At 36.9% G+C, this 19,903-nt stretch overlaps 1 protein-coding gene across 8 annotated transcripts in view; it reads left to right on the top strand.

The window, feature by feature from the left end:
• The window catches only part of LOC131428300 (probable nuclear hormone receptor HR3), a 554,301-nt gene that overhangs the window by 486,078 nt on the left and 48,320 nt on the right, over positions 1–19,903 (top strand). For all 8 annotated transcript variants that reach the window (XM_058592142.1, XM_058592141.1, XM_058592140.1 and 5 more), the window contains one exon: positions 9,093–9,320. In XM_058592142.1, coding sequence (XP_058448125.1) covers positions 9,093–9,320 — 228 coding nt within the window. The remainder of the gene's footprint in view (positions 1–9,092; positions 9,321–19,903) is intronic.

Genomic DNA, 19,903 nt, shown 5'->3' with positions numbered 1-19,903 from the left:
GTACAATTTCATTTGATATCCGTTGCAACGCTGGTGCCCAGTCCCGGATCCATCCCGATCGAATGAACCGCATTTCACCGCGTTGCTTCGCGCTTTGATTCGGTGCTTACATTACGGTAAGCACCTCGTCGTAACGTGACAACGTAATCAAATCGGATTTGGCATGAGCAAGAATAACAAGTGGGAAATTGCGTTGGCTAAGACGGAAACGGGAGCGAATTATCGAGCAACCCTACCCGGTCCGAAACAGCAAAGAAGCTCAGACGAACGATGCTTCTTCGTGACTCGCAATTAAGAGATTCTTTGTTTCAATGTTTCGAGATAGTTTATCGTGTCATAAGGAATGGTTAAGTTTAAATTATGTCCATTTCTAATGGAACTTTGTTTTGTTGAGCTGCTTGAAAAAAAAAACTTTTTTATCGACTATAGCAAATTAACATATTAATAGCATTCAAGGGGGACATTTTTAAATTAATTCGTAAACAGCCTAGATGGTAAATTAATCAATACAAATATACCCTTGTCAGCATCAAAGTTCCCTAACTAAAATTATATTATCCTCATTCTTGATTACGGCCGTATGCGATACGTTCGAAGGTATGCCAAATTCGTATTATTGTTTACGTTCGAATTAATCACACTTTCAAACATTCTCGTACATGCATAAGAACAATGCCAATCCAACTTTAAACCAACAGTTCTAGTCCAGACTTAAGTTGTAATAACAAATATTTAATATCATTTGTCATTTGACTTGTGTTTTCGCTGATTTTGTATCATCATGCTTGTTTACGTCCGTATCGACTATTCGACGAAGACATACTTTCGAACTAATGCGAAAAAGCCATTCTTGTTTCCACTCGAATATGTATGAACGCGATTCCTGTGCAAAAGAAGGATCAGCATCGCAGGTAATTTTTTTTTCAGGAAGATTCCAAGTATTTATTATAAAGTGATGAATACTTAATAATAAATAAATATTGTGCTCAAGATCAACTTTATTCAAGTCGGTAAATAGAATTTTAAAATTAAACTTCGTGCAAAGTAAAAAAAAGCATTGAAAATAGCGGTCCGATCAGTAGTATCTGCGAAAAATATGTGGAATTTTTCATGCAATTTTGGCATGTTATCGATACTCTATACACTTACTACATTGGTAAAATCATGTTTTTAATATAAAATTAAGCAAAACACGCCAAGTTCACCCATGGCGTATTTTGCATAAAGTAATTAATAGATATAGTAAAATTTGATGCGTGAAAACCTCGAAGGCTCGCCAGAAAAAAATAAGCCTGTTACTATGCCTGCTATACTTTCTAAATGTTTTATTCAAGAAAACAAATTATCATTTGATTGCAAATCACCTTCACATTCGAAAAGAAATTTGTTGTAAATCTATTAAACTGTGTTCAGTGTATTCAAACGGTTGATTCGCAACATTAAACTGACGAATTGAAACCACGGCATTTCGTCTATTCGTCTGTAAACGAGAACGGGACTTTTCATTCGTACGAATGATGTTCGAATACACGTATCGTTCGACACTAAACTGGCATACATTCAAGTATTTCGCATATGGCTAATCACAAGAATTGGGGTGATTTCATCATGGTTTAGCATTTGTTTGAAGAAATTTACTGATATTTAAATATTTTGTGGCAAACGAGTCGCGGACGAATTCATTCGAATGAGAACAAGAATGGTTTATTCCGTTTCGTTCGAAAGTACCCATTATGGTCGATACGGACGTAAACGGGAATGAGGATGCATATATCGAATTCTATCAAGCTCTATAATTGCATTATATCATTAGCATGGTCATATCTTCATGATACTAGATACACTGATTTGAATAGAATTCCACATTAAGATGACTAATTTTAAAGAGGTAGAGAGATTAGAAGACATGAAAATTACACATAACTTACTACTGTGGGCAAAAAGTAGTAAGACTTTTGAATGTCAGTGACATCTGTGTCAAGTGTCACGTCAAAGTAACATATTCATTAGTCATTCGTATACGATTTTTACAATGAGTGAAATTATTCAACAAAGAAGTTCCATTAAACTTTCTGTGAGTAATTAAATTTCTGGTTCCGAAACGTTCAAAAAGTTGCAAAAGGCCTTGGGTGATTATTTGATGGTCCGAGCAAGTGTTTTTTTATTGGTACACGTTGTTCAAAGAGGGTCGAAAACACATTGACGACGAACCAAATCGAGGACGGCCATCAACATCAACTGATGAAGAACACGTCATTAAAATCAAGCAATTGGTGCTCTAGAATCGACAATTCAACGTCAGAGACCTTACTGGGATCGTTGAAGTATCGGAAGGATCGATAAAAACCATTTTGAAAGATCATTTTGGACCGACAACTATTGATTTCTGCACCACTATAATGCATCGTCGCATACTGCATTGATTCTTCGTGATTTTTTCACTAAAAATTTAACCAAAATCGTTTCACAACCACCGTATTCGCCAGATTCAGCTCCGTGTGACTTCTGGCTATTCACCAAACTCAAACGACCGCTCCGGGGAGACCGTTTTGAGTCAATTGAAGACATCAAACGTGAATCGCTGCGCGCATTGAAGACTATTCCGGAAATTGACTTTGAAAACTGTTTCGAGGATTGGAATAACGTTGGCACGAGTGTATTGGGGCCGGAGGGGGGATTACTTTGAGGGGGACGAAATAGATTTGGAAGAAATCTTAATTGTTTTTGCCCACAGTAGTAAATCAAAGCATGCCATATTTTCTTTCATCTGTGCGATTTTATTTGAATTATTCACTCCAAGTATATTTTTTGAATGTCGATAAAAGTTTTATTAGCTCCCGAACAGCTACAGCTATAGTAATCAATTCAGTAAAAGTTTCATTTGTTCGAATGAGTTTCACAGTACAATTAACCTATCTAAATTATACTGACTTGTTCATTATTCGATTTGCCGCAACCTCCATTTACGAACTAAAGCAGAGATTCGTAAATCTAACCAGTACTTAAAAAAGTTCACATTATTTGGGATTTAGTTCGTAAAAAAAATTAACGTTATTGTTTTTAACGTCTTGCGAACGTCGCTCATTAAATTCTGTACAGACTTCTTGGCGACAAGTTTTGACACTTTTTTCCAATCTTTTTCGAGCTGTTGAATGGTTTCGGCTGCCGAGACATGTTTCCTAAGATGAACTTTCGTTAATGCCCAAAATTCCTCAATTGGTCGAAGTTGTGAGCAATTTGGTGTATTCATGTCTTTTGGGACGAAAGTGACATTTTTGGTAGTATACCATTCTACCGTTGATTTCGAGTAGTGGCAAGAAGCAAGATCTAGCCAGAAGACAACAGGATCCTTGTGGCTTCGAATCATGGGTAGAAGTAGTTTTTGTAAACATTCCTTGATGTACATTTCGCTGTTCATTGAAGCAGTGGTGATGAAGGGTTTCGAAATCTTACCGCAGCTACAAATTGCTTACCAGACCATAGCTTTCTTACCATTTTTTTTTGTCTCGGACAGGTTTAACACTTCTCGCACCGTATAATATTGTTGTCCCGGCAAGGATTTGTAATCGAGTTTCACGTAGGTTTCGTCGTCCATGATTATGCAGTTCAAATTTCCAGCAAGAATCGTATTGCACAACTTTCGAACCAGAAGTTGATTAAACACTTTTTGCTATCGCACAAATGTGTAATATCTAAACTGACGTGTTGGAAGAAACAAATTTCGGCTTGCTAGCCGTACAGATTGTGATAATTTGAAAAGGGAAAAAGCTTATTTTATTACCCCCAAATTTATGCTAGGTGCACATATCCATTTTGATTCGATATTTATCTTTTGGAGTTCAGTAATAATTTAAGGTGTAATTTTGTAAGGTCGATTATTTGATAGCCTATCATTTGAATTAAATTTCGCATTAACATTCTACATGACCAGAATGGACAATACTATGAGTTTCACTCGATAAATACACGAAATAATCAACTCTATCTCGAAACTTGTTGATGACATAAAACTGTGGTAAATTCAAAATATCAATTTCTCAGAATGTATCTCGTCAAAATTATATCAATAGCATTATTATTTTCTCGTGAAAAATATATCAATTCCCTTTTTGTTGATTTTAGTTCAATGACGAACTAAGAACTCCATTATTCTTTGGATCTTAGAAAGTCTTCGATTTGAGGAAATATGAATCTTCTAGTTGAAAAGCAATGTGTACCACTAAATTTATCCATATTTTCCATTAGGGATATCAATGTAAAAATACAGTTTAAGCAATTGAATTATTATTACAATAAGTTAATTACCAGAATAAAAAGAGTCGTAACATCTATTCTTTTGTAACAGGGAAGATTGTGTAAAAAAATAGAATTGATCCGATCACTAGAACTGGAGATATTAAATTTCAAAATCAATCAATCCTTTATATATTTGGCCATTGCTGTTGTCGATCGCTATTTACAAGCCGTTGAGTTTGCCGTACCCACAGATCGCCTGCCACTCCAAGTGTGTTATGCCGAATTATGCAACATTCTTTTTTCGAAACTTGTTCGGAACATCGAGACGGGACTTACCGAAGCAAAACTCAATATAGGAGATGTGCTTGGCGTCCGCTTCAATGTACGTATCGTCGTCTATTATGATGCATATCGGCTTCACCAACTACTCGCGGTACAGCTTCCTGGCGCGGAATTTGGCCTTCGTTACCTTGAAGCCATGAAGTTAGGTCCGCTTCATCATCAGTTGAATGAACCAGATGGAAGAATAAACCTTTTTGGCCTCCACCCGAATCAAAAGATTCGGATTGTGCTTAAATAAATCTCCTTTATCTTCCCTGCGTTTCATTGCTTTTGATTCACTGTCGGCTCGCCGCGGGGTCGTTTGGTTTTGTTGAACGATTTTACCACACGAAACACAGTCTAAGTTTCTATTCTCACCTGTTTCACGATCCAACTGTGGGACTGACCTGGATTATTCACGACGACGCACAATATTTTTTGTTGAAGAACTTTTTGCTTGGAAGCCATCTCGAATATCACTTTACAGATTGTAATGAAATTGTGCAAATTTAAACGGTACATTCTAAACTAGTTTTTTCCCAAAATTCCATCAATTTTTACTTATCCAATAAAAAGCAATACACAAAATAAAGTGTAGCCGTTTTTCCTAGTATAGTCTTTACGTCTCCAAGCCGAACTCTTAACCCCCTCGTTACCTTGAAGTAAAGATGGTCGGGTCTCGGGTATTTGTACCCGAAACCAGACCCGAACTCGACGGGTATTGGTCGGGTTCGGGTAAAGAAAAATATATGTTTGTCGGGAAAGAGTCGGGTTCGGCTTAAGTAGTTGTCGGATTTCGGTTGGTTTTTCGTGTTCCGGGATTTTTTCTCGGATTTGGGATTTTTATTTTTTCATCGGGTACGGGTCGGGTTCGGGTTTGTAAGAAAAATTAATCCCGGGTTAGGGTCGGGTACGGGTAAAAGTTTTTTTTATTTTCAGGTGTGAAAAAATACTTACCCGACTGCTTCTCTACTTTGAAGACATGAAGTCAACCCGTTCATCGCTTGTTGGACGAACCAGACAGACAGAATTTGCCTCGTCCCGAATCAAAAGCTTCGGATTATGCTTGAAGTGATCCCTCATCTTCCTTTCATTCACAGGGTTGCATTTCTTCGTTTCTATTCCGCTGCTAGCTTTATCGATTTACCACGCAGAACATGGTGTAATTGTAGATACCCAACTGATTCACGATCTACCTGAATTTTCCACAAGCATTCCTTTCTTGGAGTCTATCACAATAACCACTAGACAGATTTTTACGTAATTTTGCACATGTGAACATTACATTCTAAACTAGTTCCAAATTTCATCAATTTTACCTGTCCAATAAAAATTTATACACACAAAATGGTGTTGCATTTTTTCGAGTTCAGTCCTAAAAATCGTATTCGTTTGTTTGAGTGGCTATTCAAGAGTTTGAATTGTTGTGAATACTTTCGAATTGTTTTAGCTTTAACATCGGTTCTTTCTAAAGGAATCTAATCAACAAGAAACAAGATTCAAATAAAGGGTCATGTTTTAAGGGGTAAAGGATTTGATTTTCAAAAAAAAAAAAAAAATTGATGAAATCTCTATTGGAATCGATAGAGTACAATAAATAGTCCAAAGACGTTGAATCACACGAACTAAGCGACCAATTGACGGACCCACCGATGATGGTTCTCATTTTGGTCATAGCGTTTCGCGTGCCGTGTTGGATGTGGCATCGTCTTGTTGAAAGCACATGTCAGGCATGTCCAATTCTTCCTTTTTAGGCAAAAAAAAATCTTCCATCATCACAAACCGTCGTCTATGGCAGGGAAATCCGATATGCCGGAGATTTTTAGCAGACAAAATAGGACATTGCTCGCTACTAATCAAAATTTCAATCATTTATAATTGAAAATACGTGGCTTGATATATTCAAATCGAATCTTAGAAATATTTCCTATCAAATAATGAAATAATATTAATAATTGACACAAACTATACTGAGCTGTAAGTGTTTAAAACTTGACAACATTTCTACGTGTATTTTTCCTTGAGTTTCTAATGTGCACCCCTATATAGAAAATAAAGATGTGTTCCACATCAAAAGTTAAAATTATGAAAGAAGCGTTTCTTTTCGAACTTAACGTATATTCAGAAATCATTCAACATTTTGTCAGTGCATATTTTTTTAAGTGTGATGATTTTATATTCGTTTCTGAAATTGCTCAGAAGTGTTATGCAGGAACCGCGCTTATGTTCATATCAGGATTGACATTCGAATCTTACAGCACCCAATTTCTCCTTTAATATTATAAAATTTCAATCCGGTATCCATATTTTTTCGTCAATCGTTAACCATGAACTGTTTGTTTCGTTAGTGTGAATTCCCAGTTAAAACGTTACCGAGTAATTGCCTCTCGATGATCATTTTTTTTCCTTGATAATTACACAAGATAAAATTCGCATCCCACTGATGATTGGCTTCAGGCAAACAGTAAAAAAAAAAACACTTTTTACTTTCTCAGGATTGCAAAACCAAATCCAAAACGCTCACATGAAGAATGCCTTACCTTCAAACCACAACACTTACCCTTCTCACATACTATCTTGCGAAATGCGAATAAGGACTCGCATGTGCCGTAAACAACAAAAGCGATTCATTTTTATAATTTCGCTTTGGTGCAGATCGCTCTGATGTCAATGATAATTAAAGTATTCCTCAGTGAGAAAAGTAAAACATCGGTTTTGTGTGTTAACAAAAAGGATGTACAAAAATCATAGGCTCAAAGGGATCCCCTACTCTCGAGGCCTAGGATTTAGTTGTTGACATGAGTAGAATCTTAAATTGATATTGATTTCGTTTCTTATTTTGAAAACACATGTTCTGACTTGTCGATTTTCTTTTCATCTGTCGAGTTACATTCCAAAATAAATTTCCGCCTTTCAATTTCAATTCATGTCATAACTTTAATGAAAAAGCGGTATATTATCTGTACAGTTTAAAAAAATCTTTCATGAAAAGACTTAATTGTCAGTTGAAAAGACTTCAATGCTGTTTCATGATCAAAACAATTTTTGATATTCGTCTTGAAGAGCAACATTGAAAACTCAACACTTATATTCCAATTCAATCGCAAAAAATCGACGATATTCTGATTCCGAGAATATTCAGATTCTTGAGAATAAAGGACCCCTCAAGTACAAATAGTGAGATATTTTTTCTAAGTAACATTTTTCACTGCGCAGCAAAATTGGATTTTCAGCCAATGGTATTTCGTCTCTTTGACTGTCATAAATATCGACTATTCTTATGAAAAAAATATTACGTTTTCATTTCATGCTAATAACTGCTATGAAAATTAAATCCGATCATCCATTATACATTTTATTCGTCATAAAACAAGTAGCCAGTATTTCTTGCACCCACAAAGAAACACCAGAAACATTCCAACTCTATACAGACCCGTTCAACGAAATTGCGCCGTTGAACTTTTCAGAATATTTTACCAATCACCAACCAACAGACAGCTCGATAATGATCATCGCCACAGGAAGAGGAAGAAGAGGGGCAAAAAAAAACAGTACACATCGCAATTCCAACAGCTGGCCGGTCGCAGTCGTAAGAATCCCTAACATTATACTTTAAATTTCCCTTCACTTCACCCCAATGCCCACCCCTCTACGGGCCAGGCTCGGTCGTCATCATCATCGTCATCATCGCTGTCGCGAGTGATCATCATTTTCGCCAAGTCAGCCAATCAAGTTCATCGACGGCCCGGACCTACGAAAACTTTGCCGAGCAGGCCATCGCCCAGCAGGGATCAACGAACTCGCACAACCGATCGCGTCGATTTTTTCGCGTCTGGCTGCCACGCGGGTTCAACTCAGAACGTTGTCTTGTATTTTATTTTTAGGAGGTTCTCTTTTTTCGCTGTCCGCCGAATTTGATTCGCTTACTCGCTTCTTTCGGTTTCTCCCCCTCACGGTTGCTTACCCAACCCGACATCGTCATCACGTGCCTTGGCGCGTTTTTTTTCCTCCTCCCGGTGGGTATTCTCAAGATTTCGCTTCCAAGTATTGACGGCCGGCGGCTCTCACGGGATGTCTGTCGGCCGACGATCGTTTCGAGTTGCTCTTCATAAACACAACACAAACTGCTCCCGGTGGCAGTCGATGATTAATGATGACCGGTTCGCCCGAAACAGGCTTCCAAATTTTTCTTTCTGGCAACTTGGAAGGATGCGCGTGCGATCGTCAGCGACGGTTCTGCAAAGGTCATTGACTTTAGTGAATTTTGTTTTGATTCGCGTAACTGAGACACGCTTTACCGGCTACCGGTGGATCGAACACCGACAGTACTTCCATCACGCATAAAAAAAATAAAGCCAGTGAGTGTGAATAATGTTTGAAGACCGGTTAGGTCGAAATGATTCACGATGACATCCTAATTGGAAAATGTCACCCGCTATGGAAAAGCGTTTTTGTTTTTTTTTTCTGCGAGGTCCCATACAATGGAACAAATTACTAATTATTTTCGTTTCTTTCTTTTTTTCTCCTACCCACAGCGCAAATCGAAATCATCCCCTGCAAAGTATGTGGCGACAAATCATCCGGAGTACATTACGGCGTAATAACGTGCGAAGGCTGCAAAGGGTTTTTTCGTCGCTCCCAGAGCTCAGTGGTCAACTACCAGTGCCCCCGGAATAAACAGTGCGTCGTAGATCGGGTCAACCGGAATCGCTGCCAGTACTGTCGACTGCAAAAGTGCCTAAAGCTTGGAATGAGCCGCGACGGTAAGTACCGATGGTTGACTGTTGCCTACGCTAATTGTAACTTGACTGGCTTGAAAAGAAAAAAAATGACCAGACATTTCACTTACATTACTCGATTAGTTGACTATTAAAATCTTTATTGTTTACCACATTTACTTTATTGTATCTTACAAAATTTTTTAGTAATTACACTAGCCCAATTCTGTAGAATCAGAACCAATTGAGCTTTCAAAATGTTTTTTTTTTCTGGAACAACGTGTTTAGGAATAACAGGTTGTTCACACGGTACAAACTGCATTGATCCCTGTATGCAGATTAATGTCGACGCCGTGATTGCAAATCAAAATGGTGATTTTTTAAGAGATATAGGATTTGATTTACAAAAAAACACAACGAATTTGAGAAAATTTTTGAAATTTTTATTGGAATCGATAGAATGATCAATATAATTTAATGTTTGAAGATGATTTCATGTAAACCACTATATGTGTTCCTAAAACAAGAAGCATTATCTTGTGCATACCGTCTTAGGGTTACAGGGCTTTGGAACAGTAACCCATTAGAATATGCTACCAGTCACACTCGCTTGTGGTCTCAAATGGTTCCGTGGGATGAGTATTTACTCGCTCCTAGTGACCTAACTCTCACATGCAGTTTTCCTTTTAAAACATTCAAAGTGAGCTATCCTCTTCGTTAGGAATGATTGTCTGGTTGTCTGGAACGACAACTTGATGAACACATAGTTTGTTTTACGGACGGTTCTCTGTTGAATGGTCGTGCTGGTGCTGGTATCTACTGTCGTGAAATAGGCTGGAGCAGTCTCATTCACTTGGTAGATACTGTACTGTGTTCCAAGCAGAAATCTACGCAATTCTGTGTGGAGTACAATCGGCACTTCAGCAGAGGATCTGTGGTAAACGTATTTATTTTTGTTCCGACAGTCAGGCAGCCTTGAAAGCACTCAGTTCGAATGACTCACGGTCGAATCTAGTGATCGCATGTCGAACTCAAATTGAAGACCTCAGCATTTCAAATGCTGTTTACTTCATATGGGTACCCGGCCATTCTGGTATTACTGGAAATGAATGGGCTGATGAGTTGGCTAGAGCTGGTGCAACGAATGATTTCGTTGGTCCTGAACCAGCTTTACCACTTTCAACTAGTTGGATAAAGCACAAGATACGTTCTTGGGCTGCATCCAAACATGCCAGCTACTGGCGCAGCTTGCAAACTTGCGCTCAGACAAAAGCATTTCTACCAGATTTAAATCTGAAAATGTCAAAGTGTCTACTGCATTTCTCCAAGTATCATTGAAGTATTCTGGTCAGAGCTCTGACTGGACATTGCAAACTCAATTATCACATGGCTACTATTCAACGTGCTGAGTATTATTCGTGTGATTTGTGTGAATGCGATTATGGTACTTCATATCATCTGATATGTAACTGTCCCGCATTGACGCAGCTACGTATCCGGGTTTTTGGTTCTCCATACATGGTTGAGTCTGTGTATGCGGAGCTAAAATTGAAGGATATTCTCTCGTTTCTCACCCAATGTGGTAAGGAGCTATAGTCAGAAGGGTTCATCGTTCTTCCTGGAGTGAATGAATCCCTTCTGTATTCACCTTAAATAGGGTTTGGCAGATTGTTTGGCATCCTCTGGGGGGTACCGCATTTACTTCTGCTCGTACATACTGCGAGTCGTTCTGCATTCTTCCGGGAGTGCAGAATGGTGTCGCTTTTGTAAGATCTCTAAATCCTCTCGGGGGTTGGAGGTTTTATTAACAGCAGACTGTTCGGGACCTCGTAGAGGTTCAGAATTTCCTTCTGCTTCCACTAAATGTGATCCTCAGCAGATTGTTCAGCATCCCTTAGGGGTGCAGAATTTACTTCTGCTTTTATGTGTTTTTGTGTCGTCAATTTTTCCCATCCTCCTAGTTCAACCCTTACCATTTCCTTTCAATCCTTCCCTCTTATATATCGGGAAAATGATGCTAAAAACAAATTGATGGCAAGGCACAAATCTCCAAATATCAAGGGGAACGTGCCATTTGAGCCAATTTGTTCTGATTCCTGATTCCTGAATGTCGACGCCGTGATTGCAAATCAAAATGGTGATTTTTTAAGAGATATAGGATTTGATTTACAAAAAAACACAACGAATTTGAGAAAATTTTTGAAATTTTTATTGGAATCGATAGAATGATCAATATAATTTAATGTTTGAAGATGATTTCATGTAAATGTTGACCGTGGCTCCGCTTCAGATGACACACTCCCTCCAACATATCAGCAGGTATTTCACGAATAATGCCACCGACCCAAACTTTTTCAGTGCCCATTCATGATTAAATTATAGACCAAACTGAACAAGTTTGACAATGACACAAGACACAATTCACGCGTGATCTGTCAAAATCAGTGTTGCCAAAAAGATACCAGCAAAAAAATCACCCTCCACTTGGGTGAGGGAGGAAAACTACTAGACACCAAAGAATCCCTTGCATTCCCACATGCATTACCGGAATGTATAGTTTGTTCGTACATGTCCTACTAATTTGTTTATTTGTATAAAAATCTTCATCTGACATATTTTGTTTTAATGAAAAATCCCGATCAACAGAACATAACAGGATTCTATCAAAATTATATATGATCTTAATATTTACATCTCATTATGTTATGAATATGATTACAAATCAAAAACAAGCATTCAGATTTTATTAAAATTATAGCCAGGCCAGATATTATATTAAGGGCCGTTATATTTCAGGTAAAACTATACTAGAAAATTGAAAAAAAAGAATTCAAACACTTTTGTCGATCATGTTTTTGACTTTCAACCCGAAACATGCTATACTTCAATAAAGAGCAGTAATAATTTTTTTTCCTATTTCACATACCTGAAGATGCTTTTGAAAACAATAACTTGATATTTGATTTTGAAATGACGACCTAAATATCAAATTTGAGAACGTTCCTAAGTAATTCCTACTTAAATTGTGTAAAGTTTTTATTCAAATAATAATTTAAAATTGAAAATAAATATTTTTTAAGATGATTTTGCGCTGTTTTGTGATGTTCAAAAACTAGCATAGCATTCGACTCAGTTCATTGAATTCTGCAATGTTTCTTCAGATATGATTTTCACAAGCTTGGAATCAAATGAATGCTTGAATTTTTCAATTTTATCGGTGGCCGATTTTTGTTTCCGAAAACACAGAGTGATAAGTGTTAAAAATTTCAAAACGTCTTCAAAAGTGACGCTGCAATAAACGAAATACAAAATCTAAACTGGGCTCCAAACGAAAATCTAAGCTCAGCTCAATACTTTTTCGATTTATAGGTCTTTTAGTTGAAGATTGAAAATAGCGACTTTAGCATTACCGGACCCCGGATGTACTGAAAATAGAGAAAAAAAACCTTAAAAAATTCGTATCGATTTATTTTTAGTTCTTGCTGTACTTTATACTATGTTGATCTGATGATTTTTTACGTAGTTCTAGATAAAAAACTTTGTTAAACTTCAAACTTTGTGAACTTTGAAAAATGTTCACTGGTGGCGCTGATGATATCATCATGGCCTCAAGCAAACTGAAGTAATATCGAATCACTTTCACAATTCTCAAACGAATTTTTTTTCTAATCTAAATTTACGAAAATTGATTCAGCCATCTCCGAGAAAATTAAGTGCACATTTTAATCAAATATACCCGGCAATCGACACACACGTACAGATAATTCGCTACTTCAACTAAACGAGCGAGCTGATTCGAACGTTATTTGAAAGTCGGCCCTCTTTTTTTAAAGAAGAAAAAACTGAAAAACTATCATTCATAAGTTAATTTCCTCAGATTCTAAAAGGTAGTTTTGTTTCACTGAATTTAGTCATTTCCGTACAGTTACAACTATTCTTAAGTACCAAAAAGAAGCTTGCTCATAGTTCTAAATCAGGCCCTTTGTCATTCATATGCCGGTTGGAAGGAAACGACGAAAGAGGTGGAGAGCGATAGTTTATTTTTGTATCAATATGGACTTACACTAGTTATTATATGATGCCAATATATCCTCCCAACCTCAGTTGTTTCTCATGTCTCGATGCAATCGGCAATCGGCGTATGTTTGCAACTCAAAACTTCCCGGTTCGAAACCAGTCGTTTATCTGTTCAGGTTTTTTCATCGCAAATTAAATCGCCTAAAGGTATGCAATGTCATCTTACTTCGTGAAATCTATTTTTAGATTTGCACGATAAAGCCTTTCCCCCAAAATGGGTAATAACAGCTGAAAAGTCGTTCTAAATTTGTAACAAATTTAGATATAATATTGATATTTTCATATCAAGGTTTGTAACAATTTTGTTATCACCTAGGTTAAATTGAGTCATAATTTTTGTTATTTTAACTATTAACGAGGCCAAGATTATGACTAATTTAGGTAGGAAAAACGAAACAACCCCAGATACAATTTTGTTATCCTTTGTTGATCGGGATAATAAGGGGTTGTACATAAAAGATTCTTTTTTTGTCAATTTTTGACACCCCACCCCTCCCTTTGTCACAAACTGTCACAGCGACCACAACAACCCTACCCCCCCCTCTCCGATTGTCACATGTCACAAATTCAAAATAAATAAAATTCATCTTAATACATACTCAATATGTATGACAAACCATACAAATATGAGGGTAAAATAGATTTATTACATGCTGTCATTAGATTAAAAAATATCCCTAAAACTACGAAACCATCGAAATTATTTTTGAATACATAAATCATCTCTTTTAATCCTACCAGGGGTACACAGATATTCCTTGGCTAAGGAATAATAATTACTTATGCCGTTTTTCATTGAAAAACACTGGTGGCGTGGATTGCTCTGGTTTTGCACTTTCGAGCAGAAATGCAACATTCTGACGGTGTTTCATTGCGATTTCTGCTCGAAAGTGCAAAACCAGAGCAATCCACGCCACCAGTGTTTTTCAATGAAAACGCCATTAGTGTAGCATACAGGGCTGGGCAAAGCATGATAAAAAACTTATCAAATCGAGATCACTGCTGAAGAAGGGCGCTTGTAATCTTTCCCAATAAAGATCACTACTGATCTGATCTTTTAAAGATCAGTTGATCAGTGATCTTTAAATCATATCGATCAAAATCGGTACTAAACTTCCTTCACAAAAAATCGGTAGTGATTGTGAGCTAAATTGATTCTTGATTCATGTAAGATCAATCATTGGATGATTCGATCAGCTTTGATCTTGGTGGAGAAAAACCACATATGATCAAGATCAGACATGAGTGCCGATTGATCTACGTCTGAATTCGTTGGACCCCCTTTGAAGGCTGCGAAAATTTCGGTACAACAGCAATCCTACAGGAATTTATAACCTAGGATAACGCGTGTCAATGAGACTTTCAAAATTATGAAAAATCTTTGGGAAATGCTTCTTTAACACTCTTTATCACCAGAGCTGGGAAAAATACCGGTTTCGTTACGGCACTATTTACGTAGTTTCAACATATATTCTCGTTTGATGCTTCCCGTGTTCGATTTTGCAACCGGTTGTTTGATTCGCAATAAAATGAATACTAGAATAAGATAAATGAATGCTAGATAAAGGTTTCATTAAAATAATAAGTTTGGATCGTAATCACATTGATATTGTTAATATGACAGCATTCTCTACGCAATAGAAATACGCTATGCAATATCAGGTAAAAAAAATTCACACCACATTAGAACGACAAGAGACTTTGTTTTACTTCTTTGATCGGTGCCGATGATGATGTTCATGTACTATTTTGATTAAACACAATAGCACACTTTTTGACATGAATTTAATTTATAACACATCAGGCGCTGCGTTTGAATCGCGCGTTTGTATTGCCGTATCAAAACCTGCACTCCTGTTACTTCTGTGTATGATATTCAAGCTAAATAGGGTAAATCAATCAGCTGAATGGCATGCTTTATGATTGAACATGTTTTTCTTATCACAGCATATATGTTAATGTTATTTGCTGATTTTATTGATAGGGGAGAGTGTTCGATTACCGACACCCTTTTCTTTCAAGCTTATAACTTCTGACTAAGTGCACATTATGCGGACATATATACATCAATGAAAAGGTAAGTCCCTAGCTAACAACTGAATAAGAAACTAAGTTGATTCAATCGATTGAAAAAACTCTATTATTAATTTAGTAAAGTGATAAATTTTGGCCATTTCAAAAAAGGTGGTCGGTTACCGGCACCCCAAGAAATTTCGCTGAAAATAGCAAAGTATAAGTAAAAACTGCAGTTATTCAAAGAAAAAATGGAATTTATTCTTTTCGGAGGCGTTTTGGACAAAAATCATTGTCTGATGGTGACTTCGCCTTGGCTCTCTTGGTCAATAATTTGAATGGCGCCTTTGGTGTTGATTTGGCCGGTCTCTACCAGCTTCGCGGGATTGAATACATTGCTGCAGTCGAATTTATTGGCTTTTTATCCACTAAACAGCGTTTAATGACATTAATCAGTGCATTAAAGCTCATTTTCCTTGACTTGGACGATTTGTTTGAATTCGCCATGGCTAACAGAACCAGAGAACCAAAGTTTTTGCTTATATGACGGATGAAATGAAGCCGTCAAGTTGTCCACGTGTTGCATATCACCCGAGATACCAGATAATACAATAATTTTAGCTAGCAAAAATGAAAAGATCGCGCAAATTTTCAGAAGTCTGTAATTTCTGACGAATGTCTGCAAATAATCGAATTTTCAAAAGTCTGTAAAAAGTGGTTTACATGTTAACTAAGAAATTTGATAATTTACAGACAAATTTGCATACTTGGCATCTCTGCATATCATCGAGAATTTTTCACGATTTGTCGAAAAAAAATGGGGTGCCGGTAACCGAAATCGGTAGACATTTTAAAAATGACGAAAATAAACTTTGGTTGCGAAAATTTTGATGGCATCCGGTATTAAATCACGAAATAGATCGATTTCAGTTCATAAATATTTAATCCACTCACCTTTTCGATTGAAGCTTTTCATAACTATACAAAAAATCATAGAAAAATTTTGTGTTGATTTTCACGCAATTAATTTTTTTACAAGCGCAGCAAAATGTACAAGCGTCTGTTTGCTTTGGTATTCGGCACAAAAAGAATGTGCTGCTATTACACACACATGACATTTGTCGGAATGCCGCTATCTACTTTCTGTCAAAAGTTACTGTGGGGTGCCGACAACCGAACACCTTCCCCTATTACTCCGCCAACATGGTATTGCTGAATGAATTTCAAATACATCAAGAAGCATGAAATTCTAATGCGACCGACCAAACAAACTATTTAAAATTGAATTTTGTTTACGTTTCGTCTTAGACTCATCAGGGCATAGCAGTTCAAACTGAACTTCTGAGTTTAGCATTAAGCACTTCAATTTGAACTGCTATGCACTGATGAGTCTAAGACGAAAGGTAAACAAAATTCAAAACGATTATGTGCCCAAAGCACAAAATCAGGCTTACCCCTCTTTAAAATTGTTTCATTCATTGTGTGGTTTATAATACACCTCTGCTTACCACCTATTATTAGATCCCAGAAAGTTAGAAGATCCATAATTCGCAGCGATTGTGGCACCCAAACTCATATAAATTAACTCAAATTATCAGTGCATAACTTAACTTCAACCGTTTGAAAGTTCACCATCGTTTGATCGTTTGATTCGTTCGCCGCAACTTGGTTAAAGCCGGGTTAAGAAGCTTTTACATCAACAAATACACGTTTTCCAATAGAATGTAAACGTTTATTGTAGTAATTTAATTTAATTTTCAGAAATGCGCTCATTGAAAATATTGGACGTCACATTCCAACAACCTTTCCCCCTTCCCCATATCACAGAAGGTCGCGTTTTGTGAAACACCGTCTCCCTTGCAGTGTGACGTCTTCTATGGACAGCCCCTAACTAAAACTTGAAGTTAATTAATCACAACGTGAAACTGATTAAGCTAACGTTGGTTCATCATTGTACACGATAGGATTTCGATAGAATCATATGACGAAGCATTCCTCGATGCTCAAGCACTAGAAATTTTTTGAGCACTTATCAGCGAATTTGAAAGTCATCAAGCAATCCTCGAGACGCTTGATGACTTTCAGAATTTATTATCATCTTCATTCCGTTGGTAACAGCAGGAAAGCGTCTTTTATAAAGATCGAAAACAGTAACGGACCAAGATTGCTGCCTTGCGGAACTCCAGACCGATTCGAAAATATATCTGAAATAGAAGATCTAAGAATTGAACGGTTTGTCAAGTACAATTCGAACCAATCCACGCTCATCGATAAGACACCCAGTCGTTTCAGTTTGGACAGAAGTATTCCGTGATCCACTCGAACGAATGCAACCTTAAGATTCATATACGCTGCATCGATTCGCTATCCAAAGTCCAAAACTCTGAACGCACATTAAGGCGAATAGCATAAGATTACGATTCAAAATAAATCAACTTATTCGAGACGTTTTGGGCCATATTTTTCTGCCAACAATGGTTTTTTCAGACTACTTCAAACAGTTTCATACAATATACTCAAGCCAACACTTTTGCCTTTCTTCCGGTTATTATATCGATAGAAACGTGATTTTTCGCTTTGGTCTTTTCGAGACCTCAAAAATGCGAGCACGAAAAAACTGCTTCGAAGAGCGAAGCGTACGTGATACCCATTTTGAAAAAAAATGATGAGATCGAATTGAAAACAATTGTCTAGTGATTCATTTTGACGGAACATTACGACGCTTATCTGAATCCGACTTTTACACACACGCTTAAAATAAACTACTCACTTGTGTGGATTATTCGACCCATTTCCGACAAAACTGGAAAACCTCATTTGATGAGAAATCTCCTTTTCTCAAGGGAGCGGATCATTTCGCCGAAAGTCGTTTCGCAGAATGCCAATTCGCTGAAAGTCGTTTCGCCACATAGGTCATTTCACCGAAAGGGTCAATTCGCCGAAAGGTCCATTTCGACGAAAGGGACATTTCACCGAAAGGATAATTTCGAATACATCATAGTATTGTATTTTTGTGTTATTATGTCTCCTGGATAACTGATGTGGCACAGCCACATAACCGAAGCCAAGATAGCCGCCAAGGTGACGTCAGCTGAGCTGTCTGCCGACCCGCCGTCGAAAACGGCGGCCTCTTGCATACAAACCTGTAAACGCCTCGTTTCCCCGATTTACTCAAAGTTAAGTTCCCAATAACAACTTCCCAACTTAACACCACATACACTGGTATTCTACATTCTGTCAAATTCATAACACGCTATAAGGAAAGACATGATAAGTTTTCGTTACTTAAGTTTATCATATATGAATCACTATGATGAAGGCTTCAGCATATAGGTTTAATTAGGTACCTATGACACTCACAGGAAGAAAAGTTACACTCACAGGAAAGAACTTACACGTAAACCGATAGTACTATGAAACAGACATCAGTTGAAACGAAAATTTGATTTAAAACCATGATTGGTGTAAAATTAAGATTCGTTTAGTTTTTCATTGAACAAGACTGTATATTTACAAACCGCTTCGTTTTGTAAGGTAAATTTCCATTCAACTGCCTGCTCCAAATATGTGCACAAAAATTAATGTAAATTCACAAAATATCTGTGCTGTACGTAATTTCATGCATATAAAATATTAATTATAAAGTCAATTGAAAGAGGTTTCAAAAAGTTTTTTGTTTCACAATTTACGCAGATGACCGTGCGTATATCGATAGACCTTAGTGAGTTTCACATTCTATGGTTTGTTCAGCGCTTTATGAGATTTGCTAACGCAACTCAATGAGAAAATTATCAAGTTAACCTTGAAAAAGGTCTACATCTAAGGCCGAAACGTCGGACTATAAACAAAATTCGTTTATTTTATGAAGCTGAGAAAGCCGTTCTTCCTGACAAATTGCCACGAAAATTCTCATTATCATTAATTAGTTCCATTTGACAATTTTCAACCACTAAAATTCGGTGTTTTCAGAACTGAAGCCCGGAACGAGTGTAGCATAAGTAAGATCCCCTGTAGGCAATTTTCCACCGGGCAATTTTACGTTCCTTGCACAGTCGCTTTAAATGATTGAAATTTGTGACACTCATCACCCCGTAATAACACAAACCTGTGAAACTATAAAACATCAAAGCATAAAATCTAAATTCATGGAAATCGGAATAAATGGAAAGCCATTTATGACGAATTGGAGTGAGTTACATCTTGAAATTTTTTATCACTATTTTCGAATCCCAAAAAAAACGGAAACCGAATTGTGGGTTTATTTTGTCATCAAGGCACAATTTCTATAAACCAGAAATCAAAGATCAATAATTTCCAAAATTAATAGCCGTAGTCTATAAAGCCTAAATATTTTCCTAATATGTTTCGAAAAATTTTCAAAATCCTCTAGAATTTGAACACTTATCTTGGTGGTTAAAAACATATATTAATTCGAATCCACAATACCAGGTTTAAACCTTATGATTATGCTTTCATTATTACATCCAGCACGCAATAAGATTTGATCCACTTAGTGTATTATTACCCCTATTCCCAGT

Source organism: Malaya genurostris, chromosome 2, assembly GCF_030247185.1.
Source record: "Malaya genurostris strain Urasoe2022 chromosome 2, Malgen_1.1, whole genome shotgun sequence".
NCBI classification, from domain to species: Eukaryota; Metazoa; Arthropoda; class Insecta; order Diptera; family Culicidae; genus Malaya; species Malaya genurostris.
The sequence above is the reverse complement of the archived record's forward strand: the minus strand, read 5'-3'. Positions and strand labels throughout refer to the sequence as shown.